At 34.4% G+C, this 27,674-nt stretch overlaps 1 protein-coding gene across 1 annotated transcript; it reads left to right on the top strand.

Annotated features, from left to right (window-relative positions):
• Positions 1-256: 256 nt before the first annotated feature.
• LOC117318085 (ubiquitin-like modifier-activating enzyme 5) lies at positions 257-26,389 on the top strand. Its single transcript, XM_033873086.1, has 12 exons — positions 257-505; positions 8,434-8,479; positions 9,014-9,103; positions 9,483-9,592; positions 11,458-11,544; positions 11,824-11,908; positions 15,777-15,881; positions 16,585-16,712; positions 17,957-18,092; positions 19,048-19,126; positions 23,011-23,126; positions 24,085-26,389. Exons 1-12 carry the CDS (start codon positions 366-368, stop codon positions 24,154-24,156), a joined length of 1,194 nt encoding a protein of 397 aa, XP_033728977.1. The 5' UTR covers positions 257-365; the 3' UTR covers positions 24,157-26,389.
• Positions 26,390-27,674: the final 1,285 nt, after the last annotated feature.

Raw genomic sequence — 27,674 nt, 5'->3', positions numbered from 1 at the left:
AATTTATACGTTTAACGCGTTACAGACATATGTATAATTATTTATTCATTTTTTTTACGATCATGTACAATATCTAATCGATAAAATAGGCCAGGAAAAATGTCTTTTTGTATAGGCTTTCCATATATCTCTTAATTCACACGATACATATAAAAAAAATCTGCTATGAGATTTTAAATAAATTTATGCGATAATACATACTGTTTACCTCCCCTTGAGGAAGTATTTTGCTTGAAGGCGAATTCGGTGTCCATTTCCGGTTGCTCCACGTTGATTGCAATATTTTGACAGCAGTTACGTGTTCGTTGTTTTTAATTGTGTTTGTAACAAATTTACTCTGAATTTTGTACCGGTTAAGGTCTGATATGTCTACCATGGAAGAACTACAAAATAGGGTACGGCAGCTCGAAGATGAACTAATGCAAGAAAGAAATCGTCAGAAGTCGGCTGTCCGGTCCAAAATCGACCAAATGAGCTCGGAAGTGGTGGACTCGAATCCGTACAGGTAATATACAGGGGTGAACAGATATGACGTGAATTGGAAAAGTTTAAGACCGTTAACGCCTACATATGAATTACTAGGTTTCGTTTCGGGTATCTACAGCACATATCGGGCTATATTGTGAACCATATGGTAACACGAAACGTGACCAAAGGCACAGAGTCTCGATTTTGGGATTCTGAGTAACATAATATATGACATCCGTTAACAATAACCACAACACTACAAATTAAGTATTCATATACATTCTTACAACTTATAAAAAATCGGGGTTATCGATTTTTTTTATACATCGATAACCCAGATTTGTATAAGGTTTTAGAATGTATATGAATACTTATTTTATAGTGTTGTGGTTGTAAACTGATGTTACTCAGAATACCGAAACCGAGTCCCTGTGACCACAGGTGCATGGGCTATATATAGCCAGAAATACCTATATATAACGTCTTTGTATAAAGGTTGATATAAGACTTGACATGCCCCTGTGATGTGACTTAACAAAAACTAGCCAAAATCACCAAAACAATAAAATATTGTGTTAAATCTATTCCTCGACATCAAGTCATTATCATGAACTTCAAAATATGATCTAATATCTTAACTTTGCATTGTATTTAATTTGAAAATAAAATTGTATATTTTTTGGGGCATAATCGGATGGATGTATCACAGGTGCCTGACTCGTTTTATAAAATAATAACATATAAGAGTACATATTCTCATTTATATGTACTCTAATATGTTATTATTTCATAAAACGAGTCAGGCACCTGTGGATGTATATAACTTATGATAGGTCATACCAGAGACCTATATAGTAGGGAATCGCAACAACCGCTTTTCTCGCAGAGTCACGACCTCACCTATTGTTCTCATAACCGGAGGTATATTTAGCACGAGATCTAGCGAGATCAAGCGCTGTGGCTGCGCAATAGGTGGATATCGGAGTTGTTTATATTAGTGACATGTGCCGTGCCAAGAGATGGCGATGACTGTCTGTGCACATGTGTCACCGCGTTAACTTCACACTGGCGATAGGTATACCTATGCACTGTAATGTATATCGGCAGATGTGAACAACGATATTTAAGTAGTGTCTAACCGAAAAAAGCACCATTTTTGCGTTAAAGATTCATATAGAAACATATGGAAAATGTCGTCCGATTTTCTGCCATTAGACGATGATCTAAATTTAGATGTATAGAGAAATATACTGACGACGATTCTTATATTTTCGATAGTGATACTGACTTCAGTCAGTGCTTCCCTAATTATACCGGACTCTTACAAGGGGAAATATAATCACCTGTGTTATTTTCTTTGTATCTAAATAAACTTTATTAATGACAACTGTCCAAGTATTGAATTACAGATGCTTGATCTTTTCTTGCTAATGTATACCGACGACATGGCTTTATTTGTTAACTGCCCAGAAGATTTACAAATTATGTTGGATTCTTTATATGCATATACCACAAAATGGAATCTAGAAGTCAATGTTGTTTTACCTAAATTATGGTGTTTAGAAATTGTGGACAAATAAGAAATAATGAGCCATGGAAATATAATAATGAATAATAATGACAATATAGAAATTGTTGACAGTTTTAAATACTTGGGTATGCTGTTCAACTACAATGGGAAGTTTTACAAAACACAAAAACATTTTGCAGAACAAGGCAGAAAAGCTTTATTTTCTCTGACAACTTCTCTTAGAAATCATTGCTTGAATGTAGAAACTTATTGTTCTATTTTTGATTCGTATGTTAATAGTATTTTACGTTATGCATCGGAAATATGGGGATTTCATAAAGCACCGGATGTCGAAAGCGTACATTAGAAATTCTGTAAAAAAAAATACTTAACTTAATAAGGTGCCTAAATCAACTTGCAATGACTTCGTTTACTGTGAATTGGGTAGATTACCATTAACTATTATGAGAAAATTAAGAGTGTTCAAATATTGGTGAAACAGTCGGATAATCTGGTATTGAAAACATGTCTTGATGAAATGGTAAATGAGAATGACGTGTGGATATGTGACATTAAGAATGAATTAGCCGCTTTAGGTATTGAGTACATGTTTTATTCTAATTCACCAGTAGACTATGCTTTTAAAAGCATTGAGCAGAGATTGACCGATGTTACAAAACAAAACATGTTAAGAGATATCTAGTTCGTTGAAAGGTAGATTATATATCGAGATAGATAGCCACTGTGTACAGTTTTAAACCTATAGAAACTAAATATAAATGTATGTGGAGCATCCTCACAAAAATTAAATATAGAAATAGGTAGACATAATAATATTACCCAAAGAAATAGAACCTGTAACAATTGTGATTTGTGTGACATCGAGGATGAGTTTCATTTTATTTTGATATGTCCATTATATACAGGTCTGAGGGTAAAATGTATAAAACAAGAGGCCCATGGGGCCTGCATCGCTCACCTGGTCGGATTAGGCCAAATGTCAAAATAATGTTCATATTCACTTTGTTTTATTTGTTAATCTCTAACAATGCTATATATGGTTATAGTGTGGTAATCCGAACTGCTTTCAGATTAATGAAGTCCAGACTCTCTAAGGTCTGAAAGACCTCAAGAATTGCTTTTAGAACATGCATTCATCAGTTTATGACAAGTAGCGATTCAAAGGAATTACCTCTATTTCACCTATTGGGCCCTGCCCTTTTGGCCCCTCGGGGGTCAGAGTCACCATTTATGCAAAATCTGTTCCCCTTCCCCCAAGGATGTTTCTGACCAAATTGAGTTCAAATCCATTCATAACTTTATGACTAGTAGCGATTTAAAGGAATTACCTCTATTTCCCCTATTGGGCCCGCCCTTTTGGCCCCTTTGGAGACAGAGTCACCATTTATGCAAAATCTGTTCCCCTTCCCCCAAGGATGTTTCTGACCAAATTGGGTTCAAATCCATTCATAACTTTATGACTAGTAGCGATTTAAAGGAATTACCTCTATTTCCCATATTGGGCCCTGCCCCTTTGGCCCCTCGGGGGTCAGAGTCACCATTTATGCAAAACCTGTTCCCCTTCCCCCAAGGAAGTTTCTGACCAAATTGGGTTCAAATCCATTCATAACTTAATAACTAGTAGCGATTTAAAGGAATTACCTCTATTTCCCCTATTGGGCCCTGTCCCTTTGGCCCCTCGGGGCTCAGAGTCACCATTTATGCAAAATCTGTTCCCCTTCCTCCAAGGATGTTTCAGACCAAATTGGGTTCAAATCCATTCATAACTTTATGACTAGTAGCGATTTAAAGGAATTACCTCTATTTCCCCTATTGGGCCCCGTCCCTTTGGCCCCTCGGGGCTCAGAGTCACCATTTATGCAAAATCTGTTCCCCTTCCTCCAAGGATGTTTCAGACCAAATTGGGTTCAAATCCATTCATGACTTTATGACAAGTAGCGATTTAAAGGAATTACCTCTATTTCCCCTATTGGGCCCCGCCCCTTTGGCCCCTCGTGGGTCAGAGTCACCATTTATGCAAAATCTGTTCCCTTTCTGCCAAGGATGTTTCTGGCCAAATTTGGTCAAAATCCAGTAAGAACTTTGTGACCAGTAGCGATTTGAAGCAAATGTTGACGGACATCGGACGGACGGACGACGGACGCTGCGCCATGATATAAGCTCACCGGACCTTCGGTCCAGGTGAGCTAACAATATTACCACAAAAGACATTCTGTTTTTAAATTAATCCAACTATTATCTGTTAATAATGTTAGAGAGTTGTCAAATTTAGGTTAATATCTATACTTGGCTTGCAAAAGACAAAATTTATTAGTGTAGATAATTTTATATTGAACAGTTTTCATGTAACACTCTCCTGTACACATCTGTAGTTGTTTAATGTTATATATCTTATATACCTATAGGCCTTAGAGCTCATCTGCACCCACCACTAGACCAGTGATTCGTTGATTTATTTCACCAGCAGTTTTACAGTATAAAAACCACCATTAAAACTATGCCTTTTATCTTTAGCCCACCATCATCAGATGGTGGGCTATTCAAATCACCCTGCGTCCGTGGTCCGTCGTCCGTAAACAATTCTTGTTATCGCTAATCCTCAGAAAGTACTGAAGGGATCTTTCTCAAATTTCATATGTGGGTTTCCCTTGGTGCCTAGTTATGCATATTGCATTTTGGGACCGATCGGAAAACAACATGGCCGACGGGCAGCCATCTTGGATTTTGACCATTGAAGTTTGTTATCGCTATTTCTGAGAAAGAGCTGAAGGGATCTTTCTCAAATTTCATATGTAGGTTCCCCTTGGTGCCTAGTTATGCATATTGCATTTTGGGACCGATCGGAAAACAACATGGCCGACAGGCAGCCATCTTGGATTTTGACCATTGAAGTTTGTTATCGCTATTTCTAAGAAAGTGCTGAAGGGATCTTTCTCAAATTTCATATGTGGGTTTCCCTTGGTGCCTAGTTATGCATATTGCATTTTGGGACCGATCGGAAAACAACATGGCCGACGGGCAGCCATCTTGGATTTTGACAATTGAAGTTTGTTATCGCTATTTCTGAGAAAGTACTAAAGGGATCTTTCTCAAATTTTATATGTAGGTTTCCCTTGGTGCCTAGTTATGCATATTGCATTTTGGGACCGATCGGAAAACAACATGGCCGACGGGCAGCCATCTTGGATTTTGACCATTGAAGTTTGTTTTTGCTATTTCTGAGAAAGTACTGAAGGGATCTTTCTCAAAGTTCATATGTGGGTTTCCCTTGGTGCCTAGATATGCATATTGCATTTTGGGACCGATTGGAAAACAACATGGCCGTCATGCAGTCATCTTGGATTTTGACCATTGAAGTTTGTTATCACTATTTCTGAGAAAGTACTGAAGGGATCTTTCTCAAATTTCATATGTAGGTTCCCCTTGGTGCCTAGTAATGCATATCGCATTTTGGGACTGATCGGAAAACAACATGGCCGACAGGCAGCCATCTTGGATTTTGACCATAGAAGATTGTTATCGCTATTTCTGAGAAAGTACTGATTGGATCTTTCTCCAATTTCATATGTAGGTTCCCCTTGGTGCCTAGTTATGCATATTGCATTTTGAGACCAATCAGAAAACAACATGGCCGACAGGCAGCCATCTTGTATTTCGAAAATTGAAACTGGTTATCACTATTACTAAGAAACTAATGAAGGGATCTTCCTGAAATTTCATATGTAGGTTCCCCCAGGTGCCTAGTTATGCACATTGCATTTTGAGACCAATCGGAAAACAACATGGCCGACAAGCAGCCATCTTGGATTTTGACAATTGAAGTTTGTTATCACTATTTCTCAGAAAGCACTGAAGGAATCTTTCTCAAATTCCATATATAGGTTCCCCTTGGTGTCTTAATCTTAAATTTTATATATAGGTTTCCCTTGTTTGAAAAGTACTAGAGGTTTCTTCTGAGTTTACACAGATTAGTAAGACTTAGAAGAAGAGAAAAGTAGAGAAAAGATCAATCTGACATGGAACCTATGAAGAACATTCAATGGTGGGCGCCAAGATCCCTCTGGGATCTCTTGTTTTTTGGAGATATTTCTTGTTTATTAGACAAATGCTATAGCAAAAGTCTTAAGTAAAATGAAAAAAAAAAACCACTGTCATGTTTGATGATTGATAATATTTTATTATTTAGTATTGAAAACTTTGATAGTGCTTAGGTCATGTACAAATGGTAAATCTTCTCTTCTTTGGCTTTCTGAAAAAAAAATCAAGTTTAATAAGTATTGATACATTATGGTATAGAATAGGCAGCGAAGCTTCTATAAGATTTAAATTTGAAACATTCAAATTTCAAATACCCTGAAGTAAATTAATTTACCCCAAATGTTGATTAAACGGATTTGTAAATTCAAAATTAACCTAAAAACATATATATCTAAATATGAATGGACCCATTTAAGTTTAATTAGGGAATGAGGACACACCTGAGGGATTTTTGTCTTCCAGAGTACAGGTAAATATTTAGATTGTATACTGCACAGCATGCCTTTAGTGAACTCTAGTAATTTGGGGAGATGGACATGGCCAGCCTCAGGACAGGTGTTGACAATGAGACACGCCTGTTGATTCATGCATATCTCAAAGGTAATAAAGGTGTGGTCAATGTCCCTATGGTTTGGATGGAGTGGGGGAGCCCAGGTGATCACCATGACAATATTTTTTTCTGTAGACCCAGAAGTACAGGTACATACAGGTATATACTCTACATATATTCTGAATGGACCCCCCTTTGAGTTTATTAGGAGATGCCCCATGACCAGGTGTTAATGTTTTTATCAAAGGTGAGGTGTGATCAATGCCCCAAAGGTTGGGGGGGGGGGGGTGTATATATATCGGTCATAATGGGGAAAAAAAATATATATATAACCTTTTGATTTTATTAATTTCCCACACAATACAATAAAATATATACCGCAGTATTTAATGTTTTGCTATGTGCAAAAGATATAGCTATTATATTCCAACACACTCATTCCTCGATCAATCCCTGCAATTCTGTATCAAATATCTGTTTTGAAACACTAAATAATTTACAAAAAGTATAATATTTAATTTAATTTACATTAGACTGATTTATGCTTTTTTCAATTAGTTTCAATTAATGCATTTCTTTCAATAATGGCTTTATTATTCATGAGATCAATGTTAACAGAAGTCATGATTATACTATATAAAATTCTACAGATTATAGCTATCAAATCACTAATCTAATTATAAATATGATATTAAAGACAATGAATTACACAACAAATTTGACTAAACGCGATACAGTAACTATCGAGCAACAATTATTTGGAAACCATTTTGAAATTGGTCAATAAATAAAAAAGGAGTTCATTATATAAACTGAAACTATGTAGCACTGTCCTTAACACCAGCCATTCACAGTATAACCATAATTTGTTTTGTTTACTTATTTTCACTGGGCAATAACTAAATATTCACAATGAATAACACAACAAATCTGACTAAACGCGATACAGTAACTATCGAACAACAATTATTTGTAAACCATTTTGAAATTGGTCAATAAATAAAAAAGGAGTTCATTATATAAACTGAAACCATGTAGCACTGTCCTTAACACCAGCCATTCACAGTATAACCATAATTTGTTTTGTTTACTTATTTTCACTCGGCAATAACTAAATATTCACAATGAATAACACAATAAATTTGACTAAACGCGATACAGTAACTATCGAGCAACAATTATTTGAAAACCATTTTGAAATTGGTCAATAAATAAAAAAGGAGTTCATTATATAAACTGAAACCATGTAGCACTGTCCTTAACACCAGCCATTCACAGTATAACCATAATTTGTTTTGTTTACTTATTTTCACTCGGCAATAACTAAATATTCACAATGAATAACACAATAAATTTGACTAAACGCGATACAGTAACTATCGAGCAACAATTATTTGAAAACCATTTTGAAATTGGTCAATAAATAAAAAAGGAGTTCATTATATAAACTGAAACCATGTAGGCCTAGCACTGTCCTTAACACCAGCCATAAGCTAACCAGCATGGTAATCGCCGTGAAAAGAACGGTCATATGTGCAGTCTTCCGAACATAAAGTACGACGGAATACGTTCGAAACACCAGTTTACATACAAATAATTGCACTTACGTTTGATTCCCGTGATTTGTTATCGGACAATAGTCTTCTATGAGCTGTCATAAAGCTGACCGTGTTTCAGGCATACCTTCAATATGGCGTCTAAACAGTAGGAGCAGCAATGCACTATGGGATAAATTACCCAAACTTCCGCTCGGCGGTGACGTTTGGTAAGCCAAAGAGCTTGTTGCGAATCCCTAGTATATAGTTCTCTGGTCATACTCAGGAATGATTTATTGTTTTTGTTTCAGTCGACTGATGGCACTGAAGAGGATGGGAATTGTAGATAATTATGAGGTAAATATCATCAAAATATTTAAGTTAAAACCAGAAAAGTAGAATGTCACATTTTGTGTATAATCTTAATAATATAATATTTATGTCTTCGTTTGTTCATATAATGATTTTTAATATTTATATTTTTGTATGTTAAGAAATGTTAAATGAAGGCAGTTTGACAAATAACAAAAAAAAAGTTGAATATCCAATAAAAAGATATAAGATTCACAATATGAACTTTTGAAAATAGAAATATTATTGTATCACAATACAAATTTATCATATTATTTAAATCCTAGCAAATTACTATTAAGTCCATTTCAATTTTTTTTTCAAAAGAAGAAAGCCAGTCATCAATTTAAATCATATATGATTGCCGTAAACTTGCAACACATTGTTAGTTTATTAAGTCTATTAGTTCAAATTGCCAACATCCATTTAACAGATTCTAAATTTTCCTTATACGCCTTATCTGTATCGGGGTGTGATGACTTAAGCAGGGAAACTGTACATTCTTTTCCCTTATTTTCTTTCCTATTTTTCCTATAACAGAAAATCCGAGAATACACTGTTGCAGTTGTTGGGGTTGGTGGAGTTGGAAGTGTGACTGCAGAGATGTTGACAAGATGTGGCATTGGAAAGGTAAGTACCACAGTAGTAATTATAGCTAAGGTATAGTAGTTGAAATAAAGGAAAATTGATCAAGAATAAACAAAAATGATTCCAATGTTTTAATCAAGGGAGTTTACAAATGATACAGTATTGCCTCTTAATCTTAAAAAGCTCAGAATTTATTAAAATATAAACATTGTATTATCATTCTTCTTATCAACTGGAAAGACTGTCATTAATTTATAAAATAAATTGTACATCAGTATGATAAATTTGTCTTGCTTTTCTGTATTGCATAGTTAAGTGTGTTTTTTCTGATGATTGGAATTGACTTAAAAAGTTATAACAATGCTCACTTATCTATTATGACACAGAATCAAAATATTTCAACAGATGCTTTGTTTTTCAGTTGTTGCTGTTTGATTATGATAAAGTGGAGCTGGCCAACATGAACCGACTATTTTACCAGCCACATCAGTCTGGAATGAGTAAAGTGGAAGCAGCAGAGAAGACTCTCAAGTGAGTATGTCTATGTCTCATTGTCTGCATACAGCATAGAGTTGTTTAATGTAGCATATCTGTAGGCTTCAGGTATGACCATTGTAAAATACATACATTTGTTATGACAATGCTTAGACTCCATTCCCAGGATAGGTCACACTACAATTATACAGTGTCTTTAGAATGAGACGTTCAGTTGACCCTTGATTTTTAGCAATTTCAGAAGTCAAATCTCTATTTCTTAGAAATCTGAAGCGTCAAAACATGCCAAATAGACAAGTCTCTTCAAACTCGTCAAATCTCAATTTTGGGAGTCAACAGCATACTCTCCATGGTCAACTGGATGCCTTGTTAAAAGCAGGTTTGAGGAAATAAAGCCTGCTTATGTTTGATTTTGATCCAGATCTAGACGAGTACAGTGTACATTAGGCTTAAATGCATATTAAACTGTGTGTACACTTCATTCAACTTAAGCTTGGTATTTTATAAAATCTACCACCTGTCTGGGGGCTTTTTGGGGCCGTTAATGGGCCCCATTCCCAATTGAAGTTATTTCATATTTAAGCCAAATTCTAAAATTTTCAGTTTACTCCTGAAAAAATCTTTACCAAATTTCTTCCCAAAATGAGACAAAAGGGCCCATTCCCAAAACAGTGAAAAAAAGTTCTGTGTCTCAAAACTTATCAGCAACACAGTCATATGGTCATTATTGGGACATGTTCAGGCTGACTAGTATAGGAGGATACATTTGTAATGATTGTCTTTGTCGCGTGACAGACATCATTGTAAACTGTAAAGTCAGTCTTTCACTGAAAATGCAAAGAAATCATGTTAATGAATATTAAATGATATCACATTCCCATTGATATCACATTTCCCTTTATATCACATTTCTCTTATATCACATTTCCCTTTATATCACATTTCTCTTTATATCACATTTCCCTTTATATCACATTCACATTGATATCACATTTCTCTTGATATCATATTTCTCTTTATATCACATTTCTCTTTATATCACATTTCCCTTTATATCGCATTCTCATTGATATCACATTTCCCTTTATATCACATTTCTCTTTATATCTCATTTCCCTTTATATCACATTCCCATTGATATCACATTTCCCTTTATATCACATTCCCATTGATATCACATTTCCCTTTATATCACATTTCTCTTATATCACATTTCACTTTATATCACGTTTCTCTTATATCACGTTTCCCTTTATCACATTTCTCTTTATATCACATTTCCCTTTATATCACATTTCTCTTTATATCACATTTCCCTTTATATCACATTCACATTGATATCACATTACTCTTTATATCACATTTCTCTTATATCACATTTCATTTTATATCACATTTCTCTTTATATCACATTTCTTTTTATATCACATTTCCCTTTATATCGCATTCTCATTGATATCAAATTTCTCTTTATATCTCATTTCCCTTTATATCACATTCCCATTGATATCACATTTCCCTTTATATCACATTCCCATTGATATCACATTTCCCTAAATATCACATTTCTCTTATATCACATTTCACTTTATATCACGTTTCTCTTATATCACGTTTCCCTTTATCACATTTCTCTTTATATCACATTTCCCTTTATATCACATTCCCATTGATATCTCATTTCCCTTTATATCATATTTCCCTTTATATCTCATTTCTCTTTTTATCACATTTCTCTTTATATCACATTGTTAATGTAAAGTACTACGTACATCTCTCAAAATAACGTTTTCCTGTTAGTAAACATTTCTTCTATTATGATATAATATTTCTTTGTTTTGATATAATGAAGGTACAATTCTAGTTTACTCCTATATAGGGTATCTGTTGATTGATTGTAGAGAGATTAACCCTGATGTTGAGTTTGAGGTGTATAATTACAACATCACTACCATGGAAAACTTTGACCACTTCATGGACAAAATCAGGTCAGTAGATTGTTCATGTATACTGCAAATTTTAAAGCAGTGCAGTATTTGAATATACATGTATATGCATTATATGTTTTATGATAATCTTCCTATAACCCCCAAAACATATTGTCAAAAATAATATGGATTTTATCCCAAGTGTTGCTGTAAACCTTGGCATTAAACATCAATCTTTTGAACCAGAACTGCAAAATAACATAATAGCTAGCTACAGACTTTTGTGACATGGAGTATCTGAAATATGTTTGAAATAGGATTATTTTTATTTGTTTATAGGAATGGTGGAATAAAGGAAAATGCTCCTGTAGATCTTGTTCTCAGCTGTGTGGATAACTTTGAGGCTCGTATGGCTATTAACACCGTGAGTCTAACACTGTCAATCAGAATACAATTGTAAATGCTTAATGTTGGGAAGAACATGGTTAGGCGATTTTCCAAATTTCAATAAATTACAGTCAAACATATACTTAACATGTAAGCATACAATGTAAACATTTGAGTTATACATGTAGAAACTAATATGTATATATAGTTAATCAATAGTACCAAAAAGTTAGGGGCCGTGGTGGCCGAGTGGTTAAGGTGTCCCGACATTTTAACACTAGCCCTCCACCTCTGGGTTGCGAGTTCGAAACCTACATGGGGAAGTTGCCAGGTACTGACCGTAGGCCGGTGGTTTTTCTCCGGGTACTCCGGCTTTCCTCCACCCCCAGAACCTGGCAGGTCATTAAATGACCCTGGCTGTTAATAGGACGTTAAACAAAAAAAACAAACCAAAAAGTTAACACAGTCCATACTATATATCTACTGTCTTTAATATACATTTTGTTTAATGGTCTAAGGGAGACAAGTCCATCACGTGTTAGCATAGCTAGTTATTTTGTCTATAGTTAAAATAAAAAAGTTTCATCGATTCTCACATTGTTTTGATGTTAACTACAAGTATATTAGATCTTCGTTGATACTACGGGGGTTGCGTTCACTTTTACTATCAATGAAAATGAACATAACCCCTGCATGATTGAGGCTATTAACATTCCTTCCATTATGTATCTAATATAATGGAAGGAATGTTACTAGCTTTGTTACACAGAAAATGATGTTTTGCTCGTTACAATATGTATATACAGTAAGCCTATAATATTATCCGTTTGATTTATATGTGAGTAATTTAAGAATGGAAATATTACATCTGAGTGGTAGACAGGTATTACAAAAGGTCAATATTTAAGTACTTATAACATTTAATATGTGGTACAGCTTTCAAGAATTATCCATCGCTGAATAAAGACTCAGATTTATTTTTGTACAGAGTAGTCTATGATATACAGTTGAGTGTAAGCTAACCTTTACACCTAGTGGTGCACTATGTTTAAACTAGTAGTGCACTACACCCTAAGAGGTGGTGAACAGCAAAAGCCCCATACAGGTAATGGGCAGTACTCAAGGCTACCAGAGTTTTTACCTGTACTGTATAAGGCTATCTAGCAGTTATATTCAAAGCTCATCAACTGAAAGGCCATAAGGCCTTAATAGCAGACATAAAATCCATAAATAAATTATATTCAAAGAGTTATTAATAAGGTTTTGAAAGTTTAGTTTGATGTTATTTATTATTTCAACCTTTCTATTCTTGTTAATTATACACTGTAACTAAATTAAGACAAATTTACTTTATAAACCTTTAACTAAATTAAATTGTTCAAGCCAAGTTTCATTTATCTTTTGGTACTTTATATTTTGTATTGATTGATCAGTTATAAATTTCACATGTTTAATTCCAGTAATTTTGTTTTAATCACATAATAGAACATTTGACAACAATTATCGTTACTTGAACATTTTCAATTTGATACATTTAATTTAAACTGTAGTTTAATTTCAGATTAAATTAAGCAGCATATTCATAATTTCACTTTTTGATGTGACATTATGCTTATTAAAACCTAATTCAGCCCATAATAGATGTTGTACATTCGATGTGTATACATCCAGTTCTTAAGGTCAGAAACCTGAACACATAAAGAAATTAATTAAACATTGATTTAATTTGTAAAGAAAGATATTCTTTGAATGTACTGGTAATTAAGGGATCGAAACAGTTCTACATTTCAAAATTTTAAGTTTATAAAAGGTATATGTTACTTGTAATACAACTTCCATCTTCTTTTACTGAAATAGTTGAAATTTCTGCGCATGTACCTGTGTGCAGGTATCTTGAAGATCTAACATATTGGATCTGATTCCAGGTACATGTATCAGTTACAGGTAACACTGAATGAGATAATGGCCCGAGGGAACAATTAATGTCATTTTTGTTATGGAATACTTGGGGAGGGGGAGGACAACAGTTTTAAGCTTATATACACACATACATGTTCATGTATCTGGAGCTGTACTTGAATTATGCGACACTTATATTTGTAATTTTATAATTTTCTTCTATAAAGTGACCTGCTAACAAATATATTATATACACATGTGGATCATGCAGACCTTAAGCCAAAGGTTGTTTTTTTTTACAGTTCATGCTTACATGTTTTTTGCAATATTGTTTAAAAACAAAATTTTAGGATATATTTTGATCAGCATTTAAGTGTTTCCCTATTGCATTAAGAAAATGATTAATTGTTCTTTACCTTAAAATGTATAACTGATGGAGATTTTACCTCTTCTTGTAATTAAAGAAAATCACCATATACACTATATTTATTGAATATATATCTTTATTGTGAAGACATTTTTTAATAAAAATTAATTATTTTTTGATGATTCGCCAAAAAAAACCTAAATTTTTGAAAAACATCCACAGGTAGATGTATATGGGTAGTGTTAGATGCTAATTACATGTAGGTAAGGCAGAGTAGTCTGGCACAGCATGCTATAAATGGACCCCTGGGGGGTAATTGGGGACTTGACAAAACTATAGCCAGGTGTTAAAACAGGCACACCTTAAGACTGATCCTCATCTGATACATATATATGTTATATAAGGTGTTATGGAGGTCCATAAGGTGGTGGTGAGGTGGGATTTGGGCCCTGAGGCCCAGGTAGCCATGACAATAGGCATGTCCTGAGAGTACCAATTATACATACAGGTACATGTACATAACTTGTTGTGTAGATACATTATATGTCTCTTACAGAATATAAATGAGAATATATGAAGCTACTGATTCTTGATTCTTGATTATGTACTATGAAATGATTTCATGGTTGAATTAACAGATTTTAGTGAAGTAACAATACATTGAATTTAAAAATATTTTTGTCTGATAAAATAATAGATATTAAAATATATGTACATATACAGTGTACATGAGGAAAATAATCTACAAACAGTCATCAAGGCCTGAGGTAGAATTAATCATTATTCTACCATGTTTGCTATGCAACGCCAGTTTTGATTGGTTTAAAACCATGTATTATTTTCCAATACTACACGTATATTTCATCAACAAATAATGCAATACTCAAGAAATAAATTACAAGGTTTTCCCAGGGTTTCTTTGCTGTTTTTCTATAAGAAAAGAGGTCGATCTCAGAACTAAACAGTACATGGCAGAATAGAAATAATCAACTTTGACTCGTGTATTGTTGCAGGATATGCAACTCGGACTCGGATATTTTGCAATTTTAATTAATAACTCAGGCCTGTGGCCTTCGTTATTAATTTAATTGCAAAATATCCTCGTCCTCGTTGTATATCCTGCAACAATACACGAATCATCGTTAATTATTTCTTAAATATAAAATGTATATTAATCACATCTAAAAAAATAAATGAAAAGCATCAACATTTTGAAATCAGAAAGATAAACCTTAATTTTACACAATAATGAAATCTTTTCAAAAAAAATTAATGATAAAAAACCCACTACAAATCCAATTGATAAGAGTTTTAATTCCTCTTGTGCAATATATCATATAAGAACCGCAGCCAATTTTATTTTGAGTTAATATTAGATAAAACTTTAAATATACCTGGTAAAGTCAGGATGACAGATATAAGGCAGTCAATTTATACAGGTCTGTATATGTAACAACTACAGGTATCTAACACAGGTGTCCAGTGGCACTGTCCATTACCTGTATAGGGGGATTTGTGGACGTAGCTAGTGCACTACTAGTTTAAACATAGTGCACTAGGGTGTAAAGGTTAGCTTACATTCAACTGTATATAATGTATGTATTATGATATATACACCTATGTATACTGTCTTTTTAAGGCTTGCAACGAGATTGGACAATCATGGATCGAGTCTGGGGTCAGTGAGAATGCTGTGTCAGGACACATACAATTCATCATACCTGGGGAAACATCATGTTTTGCTGTAGGTGTTTTTGATGTAGCGTACACTGCTGGGAAATAGTATCATTTCTTATAATATCATTGCTATCATCATTAATGCTATTCTTTCCCTTATTTAAGTAGAGTAAACAAATAAAAATGGGTTTGATTAGAAGATGAATGTTCCTCCTTGTTAACTAGCTGAAATATATTGTATACAAACACTGTAATGTCAGTCATAAATAAAAAGAAGGAAACAGCAACAAGCCGAAATATAATGTATACTAACATTGTAACGTCAGTCTTAAACAAAAAACAAAGAGGAAAACAGCAACAAGCCAAAATATAATGTATACTAACTTTGTAACCTCAGTCTTAAACAAAAAAAAGAGGAGAACAGCAACAACCAACAATAACAGAAAAAAAAGAAAAATGTCTGTGGTTAAAAAATTGGTCATTGATTTTTTGTTCACTTCCAACGATTTGGGAAATATTTTAAATCATTCACGAAAATCTTGTATAAATCTATTCTGATAATCCTACCTGTCAACCCTCCCGGATTGTGCAGGATTCTCTCGGAATCTCATAACGGTTATCGCAATCTCCCACATACGTAAATTCTCCTGAAATCCCCCATATTCTGACGACGTAAAGTAAAATTTTGAAAATTCCGCCAAAATGATTGCATTGCAAGCATAGTTATCTCCCTTTGGAACTCTTTAATTCAATCACTTCTTGTACTCCAGTGTGCTCCTCCCCTTGTTGTGGCAACAAAGACAGACGAGAGAACACTGAAGAGGGATGGAGTGTGTGCTGCCAGTCTCCCCACAACAATGGCTGTAGTGGCAGGATTTCTAGTCCAAAATACTCTCAAGTAAGGAACAGGGTTTTCCTGTTGTTAATTGTCTTCGTCTCAGGTGGCCTTTTTCAATCACCTTTTTTCTGTTGTAATCTGTCATACTGTATGTCGTCCAACTGTAAACTATTTCAATTTTTGACTTATTCTTAGAAATCTCTGTACCAATGTTAATGAAATTTCACAGGAACGTTCCATGTATTCGTTCTTTAAGAAAAAGACTTTTGAAACATCAGTCAAATTCGTCCCTTTGTGGTTATATAACAAATGGACAAATTTGATTGATATTTCAAAAGTCTTTTACTCAAGACCAAGATATATATATATATAGTATGATCACTTTCTCTTAACAAATGAAGGGCCGTGGTGGCCGAGTGGTCGACACATTAACACTAGCCCTCCACCTCTGGGTTGCGAGTTCGAAACCTACGTGGGGCAGTTGCCAGGTATTGACTGTAGGCCGGTGGTTTTTCTTCGGGTACTCCGGCTTTCTACCACCTCCAAAACCTGGCAGGTCCTTAAATGATCCTGGCTGTTAATAGGACGTTAAACAAAAACAAACAAACAAACTTAACAAATGAAAAAGTGTTAAGGTGCTTTACTCAAATTGTGCTTTTGATGACTCTTGGGTCTCATATTTCCCCATGGAGATGGAGTAAACTTTACTTTATATCAACCTTACATGATTTGCACTCATTATAGTTCCTTGTGTAGGGTAGCATGTAATTTGAATCTCCTGATATGAGAGTGAGTCTCCTAAAGCCACGCCTGTCGATGGATAATCGTCTTGCACTCAAGATTCCACTATCTTGGAAGTATGTAGTAAACTGTACTAATTAAAGTGTTTTGATCCCAGTTTCTTACAAAGCTGAGAATATTGACCATCCAATGCTGTAATAGCTGTGTGCTTCGTTAAGAAACTTTACCCAACTATTTCAGGACACCATGGAACAATCCTTCCTTGTGATTTTCTGTGTGGTAGTCACCAGCTACTACAAGGAGACACCCATCTCTAAATAACCCTTGCATTACTCTTATTTTAGGCGAATCGCCAAACAAATTAAATTCAGCATTTTGTAAAACCATTATAATGATGAGGACTATGTATTTATGACTCTATGACCAAACACTTGGACAAGCTGTAGAATTGTCACTCAATCATAAAATGTCATTGGATGTTTAAAATGACTGGCAAACCGAGCTTAATAACTGACTCAATACAATTCCTTTAGGATTTCTTCAGTACTTGATTTTATTTACAGATACTTACTGAAGTTTGGGGAGGTTTCCTACTATCTTGGATACAACGCTCTCCAGGATTTCTTCCCGAAGTACGCCATGAAGCCTAACCCACAGTGTGATGACAGATTCTGTTGTAAACAACAAACAAGTTTCAAGGTTTGATAATATATAGTCTGAATCTCCACCATTTCCACTCTAATAGAGAATGGTTATTCAAGGGAAAATGAAATTATTGAAAATTATTTTTCTTATATCTGATGTTCTCCTTTAAATTATCCAATAGGATAAAGATAACGAAAACACGTGAATGTATTTCACAGCGACAGAGGTACCGCATGATTTTAATGAAATCAAACACATATATAATACATATGTATACAGAAGGCAATATTTAATGCCTGCTCAACGAGATGTACATACTCAAGATCAATTACATACTTTTTAACATCACCCTAACCCACAAAAAAAAAAAAAAATTTACACGTGTACACACCGCTACCTGTGTCGCCTGAATGACCAACCCAGGTACGACCACGTGTAGGCCGATATTTGCACCACTCGCACGTGCAAATATACACACAACGCCACCTATTGGCGTAAACATACCAAGGAGAAAATAATTTCATCCTAATACCGTAAACGGATAAAATTATATATATAAAACCTGTACATGACGATATATGTATATAATTCTACCCTGTATATCTTATAATGTAAACCTTGTATCTGATCATTTAAACCCTGCTTTGACCAAGCTATTGGGAATCTGTTTGAAAATCTGTTTTCAAAAATTTTAATTTTGAACTTATTAATAAGTTTAAAGAAGTATTATAAACTAATCCAAATTAAACTTCTGTTTTAACTGGATTTTTTTAGGGAAATAAAATACTGGTAAGGTATATACTGAGAAAATAGTCAGAGATATCATAATATTTAACCTGTAATAAAAACTGGTATGATCTACATTATGTTATTGTAGGATATGACATTTTTGTATCTGTAAGTTCATTGTTGGTATACTTGAACGAGAAAACAATACCATTATATTGCTCTGCAATTCTTTGTCTTGTAATGATGAACAGAATATAACACTACCTGTTTATTTCAATAGGAGAGAGAAGCATTAAAGCCAAAGACAGAAGTTGTAGAAGAGAAAGAGGAAGAGATTGTACACGATGAAAATCCTTTTGGTGAGTATATAATATAATGAAACATATGTATAGTATATATATATGTTACATAAATTTTCAGAAATAACTTGTACCTCATAGTTATAAGTACATCACATGACAAAATAATAACTTCCTATTGGTTAAAGACATGGGTACACTGAGGGGATAGTTCCCGCTCCTCTGAGCTCCATTAAAGTTAGCATGTAATTGAACGTGAATCTATTGTGACGTCACTGTTATTCTGTTGCGATATTGACATAGACGAAAATGCAGTCCCTTCTGTGGTGAAATATTTAGTTGAATACAGAGATTATCAAAGTGTCATGTACTAAAAAACATTACATCCTTTTCAGTGTAATAGTGTTGTCTTGAGATGGAATAATACCTTCACCTCCGACTCGAATAATTCATGCCATCCCTCGACAACACTATCAGACCTTGGCTGCCTTCATAAGAAGGCAATAATGTATTAATATCATATTAGTTTTGTTGATATCATCGGTAGTGCCTCAGTTTCCAGTGACCTATTCTAATAATCCCCTTTTGTCCGTCGTCGTCCGTCGTGCGTCCGTAAACAATTTTACATTTTCGACTTCTTCTCCAAAACCCCTAAACCAAATTCCATGAAATTTGGCAGGAAGCTTCTATGGCTAAATGTCAACCAAAATTGTAAATTATATGGTCCCCACCCCCCAGGGACCTGAGGGGCGGGTCTAAAAAGGGTCAAATTGACTAAAACTTCAAAAATCTTCTTTTTCTACTCTCAGATATGGTAGAATCAAACACTCTTTATAGATGGAAGGGTTTTAAGGTGCTTTACCAAAATTGTAAATTTCATGAACCAGGGGTTTGACGTTTGCCCCTGGGGAGGGGGTAAACTTTACTATAGTTTATATAGGGAAATCATATTTTTGACTTTTATTTGTTGGATTTGTATTGGAATTCATTCTAATTTGGTAAACATTGTCAGCATGGGATGAGAGTTTGATGGCATACACATGTTGGCGCTGACTGACCCCCAGGGGCTAATGGGCGGGGCTAAAAAGGGCCAAATTGACTGAAATTTCAAAAATCTTCTTCTCAAGACCAAAATAAGGTGGAATCAAATACTCTTTATAGTTGGAAGGGTCTTAAGGTGCTTTACTAAAATTGTGAATTTCATGACCCTGGGGTCTCAAGTTTGCCCCTGGGGAGGGGGTAAACTTTACTAAAGTTTATATAGGGAAATCACATTTTTTATTATAATTTGTTTGAATTCTATTGGAATTCATTCTAACTTAATTAACATTATCCCCTTGTGAAGGCAGTTTGATGGTATACACATGTTTGCCCTGACTGACCCCCAGGGGCTAATGGGCGTGGCTAAAAAGGACCAAATTGAATGAAATTTAAAAAAATCTTCTTCTCAAGACGGAAATAAGTTGGAATCAAATACTCTTTGTAGTTGGAAGCATCTTAAAGTGCTTTACTAAAATTTTGAATTTCATGACCCTGGGGTCTCAAGTTTGCCCCTGGGGAGGGGGTAAACTTTACTATAGTTTATATAGGGAAATCACATTTTTGACTATAATATGTTTGATTTCCTTTGGAATTCATTCTGATTTGGTTAACATTATCAGCTTGGGATGGCAGTTTGAGGGTATGCACATGTTGGCCCTGACTGACCCCTAGGGGCTAATGGGTGGGGCTAAAAAGGGTCAAATTGACTGAAATTTCAAAAATCTTCTTTTCAGACCGAAATAAGATAGAATCAAATACTGTTTATAGATGGAAGGGTCTTAAGGAGCTTTACTAAAATTGTGAATTTCATGACCCTGGGGTCACACATTTACTCCTGGGGAGGGGGTAAATTGTACTATAGTTTATATAGGGAAAACACATTTTTTGAATGATTTGTTTGATTTCTATTGGAATTCATTCTAACTTGGTAAACATTTTCAGCATGGGATGAAAGTTTGATAATATGCACATGTTGGCCCTGACTGACCCCTAGGGGCTTATGGGCAGGGCCAAAAATGGTCAATTTAATTAACTGAACTATTTCAAATCTCAGGTGACCGTTAAGGCCCATGGGCCTCTTGTTTGTTTTATTTCTATTGGAATTCATTCTAATTTGGTAAACATTGTCGGCATGAGATGACAGTTTGATGGCATGCACATGTTGGCCCTGACTGACCCCCAGGGGCTGATGAGCGGGCTAAAAAGGGTCAAATTGACTGAAATTTCAAAAATCTTCTTTTCAAGACCGAAATAAATTGGAATCAAATACTCTTTATAGTTGGAAGGGTCTTAAGATGCTTTACTAAAATTGTGAATTTCATGACCCTGGGGCCTCAAGTTTGGCCCTGGGGAAGGGGTAAACTTTACTATAGTTTATATTGGGAAATCACATTTTTGACTATAATTTGTTTGATTTCTATTGGAATTTATTCTAATTTGGTTAGCATTATCAGCTTGGGATGGCAGTATGAGGGTATGCACATGTTGGCCCTGACTGACCCCGAGGGGCTGATGGGCGGGTCTAAAAATGGTCAAATTGGCTGAAATTTCAAAAATCTTCTCAAGACCGAAAAAAGGTAGAATCAAATACTCTTCATAGTTGAAAGGGGTCTTAAGGTGCTTTACTAAAATTTATTAATTTAATGACCCTGGGGTCATAAGTTTGCCCCTGGGGAGGGGTTAAATTTTACTATAGTTAATATAGGGAAATTACATTTTTGACTGATTTGTTTGATTTCTATATTGGAATTCATTCTAACTTGGTTAACATTTTCAGCATGGGATGAAAGTTTGATAATATGCATATGTTGGCCCTGACTGATCCCTGGGGGCTGATGGGCGGGGCCAAAAAGGTTAGATTAAATTAACTGAAATATTTCAAATCTTAGGTGACCGTTAAGGTCCATGGGCCTCTTGTTATTTTGAAAGCATGGTATTCTTTAACAAGGAACATCTTTAAAAAAGATAAACGGCATAGTTTTAATACTGGTGGTTATAATGTAAAAAAAACTGCAGGTGAAATAAATTAACGAATTTATTAATAAATGCGTTTCAGCATGGATAACAAAATTATATAAGTTTGAATCATTTTTGGTGATAATAAGACTGCATTTGAATCAGGAATATAATTTTATTGGTGAGTCATTTTAATAGATACATCCACTTATTCAGCTTGCATTCAATCTTAATTTTGTTTCGTCTTTAACTGCATATCTGCATTTTGCATTTACCGCTTCATTGACCAATCACACACTTCATCTTGACCAGTAACGCCACCTTTCGCGTCATATCCGGGGCCAAAATAAAATTATACGGCTATGCCGAAAAATGGCCTGGATTTCTTCTTGTAATCAATGAAAGTAAAAGACACTAAGTATCTCTGAACAATGAGTCTTAATTATTATCCTTGAAGGTTTCCTAGGATATCCATGTATTTCAGGAAATATCTTTTTCTGTACACAGTAGGGGCTGCCGCAGTAAAACCTCTTCCAAATTATTCCTTGTTTGTTTAAAGAGAAACAACAAAAGAAATGATTTAATATTCATTCAAACATTGCCATCATGGAAATATCACTGCACAATCTCTCTACTGCCATCATAGATATTTATACTGTGATGTGGTAGCCATTTTCCCTCAGTCCGGCCATCCAGTCTTTACTTTTCTCTTTAAACAATTTCTTCTCAAAAAAAAAAAATTAAATTGGCATGGAGACCAGATATTGGGTCTGTAGCTATAGGCATGCTGAGAAAAAGGGCTACCAAGTTTGTTCAAATAAATAACCTTCCTTTTGGAGTTCACTCATGGGATGTTCTTTTGGAATAACTTCTACTGAGTGCATATCTGAACTGTCAGAAAATTATACAAAACAGGTACTCATACTTAAAAAAAAATTGTTTTTCAGAAATTGAAGTTGTGTCAGAAATGACAGAGGAAGAATCGAGAGCAGCAGAAGGGGAGACACCGGAGTTAACTGAGGGTTTAAGACTTGCCTATACTACACCAGATCAAACTACACAGGTAACTAAACGATAAAAGGTTAATTATACACAGGTAAACTTTGTCATTACATACAGGTAAATTGAAATTACATCTAACATGTAATTAATGTTGTATTAACTAGCACAAGTAAACTTGCTCAAACTTTGTATTGAACAATCAGGGCGCAGTTGTTCAAAAGGTGATTAGCTTAATTACATGATCAATGAAAATCTCATTTCTCCTTTACTTTAAAACCTGAGTGTGTCTATTCCTTAAAATTAGGCAGACAGTGAAAATATCAGTTCTCGATTCGATCCTTTACTTCAAACCTGAGTGTGTTTGTTTCTTAAGAATGATCACGTAGAAAGAGATTGAAGGGTGTCATAGTTTCATGAAAATTTGGGAATTGTTAATTTTACCAGAATTTGTCGGGATTTTAAAATTGTTGTTTCACTGTGATTAGCCAATCACCTTTGAACAGCTGTAGTCATAAGTAATGTCATAACAAAGGCAAAGTGTATCGACCTCATAACATACAATAGTATACGAAATATAAATAATTTATTATCATTAGTGAAATAATGAAAGAACGACTAGATAAGGGATCTTTTAGGATTTATTAGTGACGTAATTAGGGATTTGTCTGTTACAAAGATGAAGTTTTCTGGCAATGCTAGGGCGAACTTGATTTGGACGTGCTGGTGTGCCGGCGGCAAGGTGGAAAAATTACTTGATTGTGTCCCGAATATGTGCGCGCAATTTTGGAATGTGCAGATCAGCGTAAATTCCTGCTGATTTGGAAGCACAGGCACACCGCCAAACAAGATGGCATCGTAAATAAGTTGATTTTGAATGTTCTGCAGCGTTTGATGTTTACAATGCTTTGGAAATATGTTTATTCATATATAGATATATAATATAAATAAAAATAAATATGTTTCGGTCTATGTCGACCATATTGCAACTGAGATTTAACAATAATTTTTGTTTTTGACAGGATGAAGCAGCTTCCATAGAAAAGACAGATAAAAGTATAGAGGAATTGATGAGAGAGATGAAGGGTCTATGATACAGCTTGTAAGGTCTAGAACAATATTGATACCAGATCTGACATTCAGATGCTTCGACACCGACTACACACTTGCAATGTAACGAGGCTGTGCCATTTCCAAACCACCGTTGTGATTTCTGACTTTGTGGATATTTTAATTCTAAGCTTTGAAATGTGTTACTGTGCAAATGTGATAGAACGACTGGAGGAATTTCGTTTCATCTCTCATCAAGTGTGGCTTAGCATCTTTAAGTGATAATGTTGCAGTTAATTTATTTCTGAAGCCAATGTGTTTACAGAATTTTTCCATGTTGAATTAAACATTGAATTAAATGAAGAAAAAATACTGTCATTTTACACATTACTTAAATTAGTATACCCATGCATGTCTTTTGAACGACCATGACAACGTTACACATCACGGGCGATATGATGCTTGAATGCCGACATATGGTATACCACTAGGAACTTGTGTCTTGGATTTTATGGTATTTAGTTTATTTGGTGGCAATATTCGTGTGTCAATATATCAGGTGTTATTATGTTCGCGTGTGGATAATTTTGCGCAGATTTAATGGTCGTGAAATAAGCGAAAATTTCCATGCCCCGAACATTTCCACTTTTACAGTACATGTATATGTATATTCGTGCAAGTGTTAAAATAAGCTATATATTACAAACTTCTTGGATGGTGATATTTGACATAGAGGCTCTCTATGAGTCGGACATTGATTCTCGTAAGTCCAAATACAAAAGAGAATTGTGATATTTGATTGGTTTGTAATCTGTTTTGGCTTTTAGCTTCATGCTAAAATATCCCATATTGAACTTCAACACAAGTGGTGCAAATTCTCCCGCCTAGTAATGACTGTTTTCACAGTATCGCTTTGTACATATATATAGCACAGTGTATATGTACCCTAATACAATTCTGAACCCAGGCCTGAATCATTCATTTTCCAATTTAACATCATACCAGCTATACTATTGTCACATTTTAGCATACTTGTATATTTGATTGTTAAAAGTATTTTTCTCATCTGTAGTCTTCTGCATGAGAATTCTGAATGAGTCTCTGTGAGTCTGTGAGAAAGTGTATGGGTTTAGTATTAGTGGAAAAACTCACAATCAGTCAAATCAAAAACCCACATTTGTTTATGTACTCACCTGGAATACCTTATTGCATTCATTAATGTCTGTGATTATCTGTAATTGGTTCGGAGAATTCATGCCTTCTCTGATCCATTTTGGAGATTTCTTCCACTGCTGCAAGAGAACTTTGGTTTAGTTTAGTTTTGAAATATTAAGAATATCATGTTTTACGAATTGTACCTTCTGTTTATCAAAACACTGACTGATTTGGACTAGGTTTAGGTTTCTAAAGTTATCATAAAATTTACAGGAATAATCTTAATTCATGGAGCAAATGAAAAAAAAAGCATTTTCACTTTTGAAGATTTTGTCAGACAGGAACACATTGAAGAATAATGCCTGGCCGGTTGGATCAGAAATAAGTTCCGAACAGTTCTGGTCCATAGTTAATGCAGAGATATATGTCTCTGGTTAATGCAAAAAAAAAAAGAACGGTGAAAAATTCCTGAAAAGTAATATTAACATTTATATATATCCAAAATACCAACTAATGGTTCCATTAAGTTAAATTTTACCTTGGCTATATATACATATACAAATTTGATGGCATTAATTTCTCTCGCTGATAAAAAATTGATGGCATTTATCAGAGACATATATATCTATATATGTCTCTGCATTTATTTCTCTCGCTGAATATGTTTATATACTATAGACAGTACATTTTTGAATGGTACAGAATTTTTTTCATATTTTCACCGGTACAATTTTTGAAAATGTTTTTATTTATTATTTGAATGATTTTGATATTATAAACAATTAATTATATCGGCGTAAGTGTTCTGTTACCGCCCTTTTGAATACACCGTTATGATTGTACACGGTGTACATGATCAGGTCAAGGGAGATAACTCTGAAGACCTTCGTTTTGGTTCTGCCAAAAATCATGATCAATTTCAAAAGGCATTCGTATGTTTGTGTGCGACTTTGAATTATGTTTAATTTATCATTATCAATTTGCAGGTATACAAGAGAAAATATACAAAATAAATGATAGGAATATATTAAAATACTTTATTTATATTGCTTGTATGGTGATTATGTGGAGTGTGGATGTTGATAGGATGACAGATGTTATAATAAACACTTCTCTGTTAGATTACGGTGTTTGTTTTTATCCACACTGAGAAATATTGTATGAAACTTGTTATAGGTAAAAAAATGGATTTGAGCAATATTAAAATTAGATTTTTGATAAGGATTCACAATAATGGCAAATTTATTTTCCTTACAAATGTTGAATGTCATAGGATACTGTACATGTTTATGAAGGACGTCCATTTGCCTTATTAATCCATCAAATGATTTGGCAACCATGCGTCAAAATATTATTGAAGCAACAATTTATACCTGATGTGAAACGGGTTTCAGAAGAATTTTTTCCTTCAAAATACATATTACACCAATCTGGCACTTTTTCAAACGGTTGAAAAAAATGCAATGTGTCACAATTGTCTACCTGTTATGGAATGGTCAGACTACATAATTCACTTATTTATAAGTACACTCGATTTTAAACTTGTTTTATTGCCATATAGAGAGAAAGGATTAGGCACAAGTTTTTTTCAAGTATAGACGCCCCTTCCCATCATACAAATACAATACATGAAAACATTGAGATAGGCATAAACATATAGAATATTTGACATAGTCTTGAGAAGCTTTGATCAAGACAAGTTCGAAGTCAAACTCATGAATAGTTAAATTTACATTACAATATTGTATCTGCTGCTGTTTACTTCATAAATAGCCGTAAATCCATCGCAAGGTTTGGCGAACTGTGGGAATTGTCATCAGACATGATTAGCCGTGATGTTTTGCTCACATTGAAGGATCAAAACAGCCAAATGCCTATCTTTATTATCAGAAAGACTTCTTGATAACATCAACTTGTTCATGTTCATAACCCTATAATATTTACAAAAACAAAGGAAAACGATTTATTTTGTTTACGTTACGGATTGGTCTTCTTGATTCCAAAAAGTGATGGATTCTGGTTACGGATTGGTCTTGCAAGATCTGAAGCAAGTTCAGCCGAAAAGGTACTTCTTGATTCCAAAAAGTGATGGATTCTGGTTACAGATTTGTCCCAAATATACTCAAAGGCTGAAGAAACACAATCGCCGATTTAGTCTACAATGCCGACTTATCGGCTATTGTGTTTCACAAATGTAGATACGTCATCGATAAGTGAGCTCGATAGTCTTCGGTGATCTTTATAACTATTCAGCCTGTGTATCGCGACACCAGCACACACCTTTTACTTTGAAATAATTAGATATTGACCATTAGTTGCATAAAAATAAGTATCTTAATAACACAGCATATGACATTTTCTATAGAATTTAATTAAATCTGCACACTTAGGTAACTCGACACGCTCA

This window comes from Pecten maximus, chromosome 19 (assembly GCF_902652985.1).
Source record: "Pecten maximus chromosome 19, xPecMax1.1, whole genome shotgun sequence".
In the NCBI taxonomy this organism is placed as follows: domain Eukaryota; kingdom Metazoa; phylum Mollusca; class Bivalvia; order Pectinida; family Pectinidae; genus Pecten; species Pecten maximus.
The sequence above is the reverse complement of the archived record's forward strand: the minus strand, read 5'-3'. Positions and strand labels throughout refer to the sequence as shown.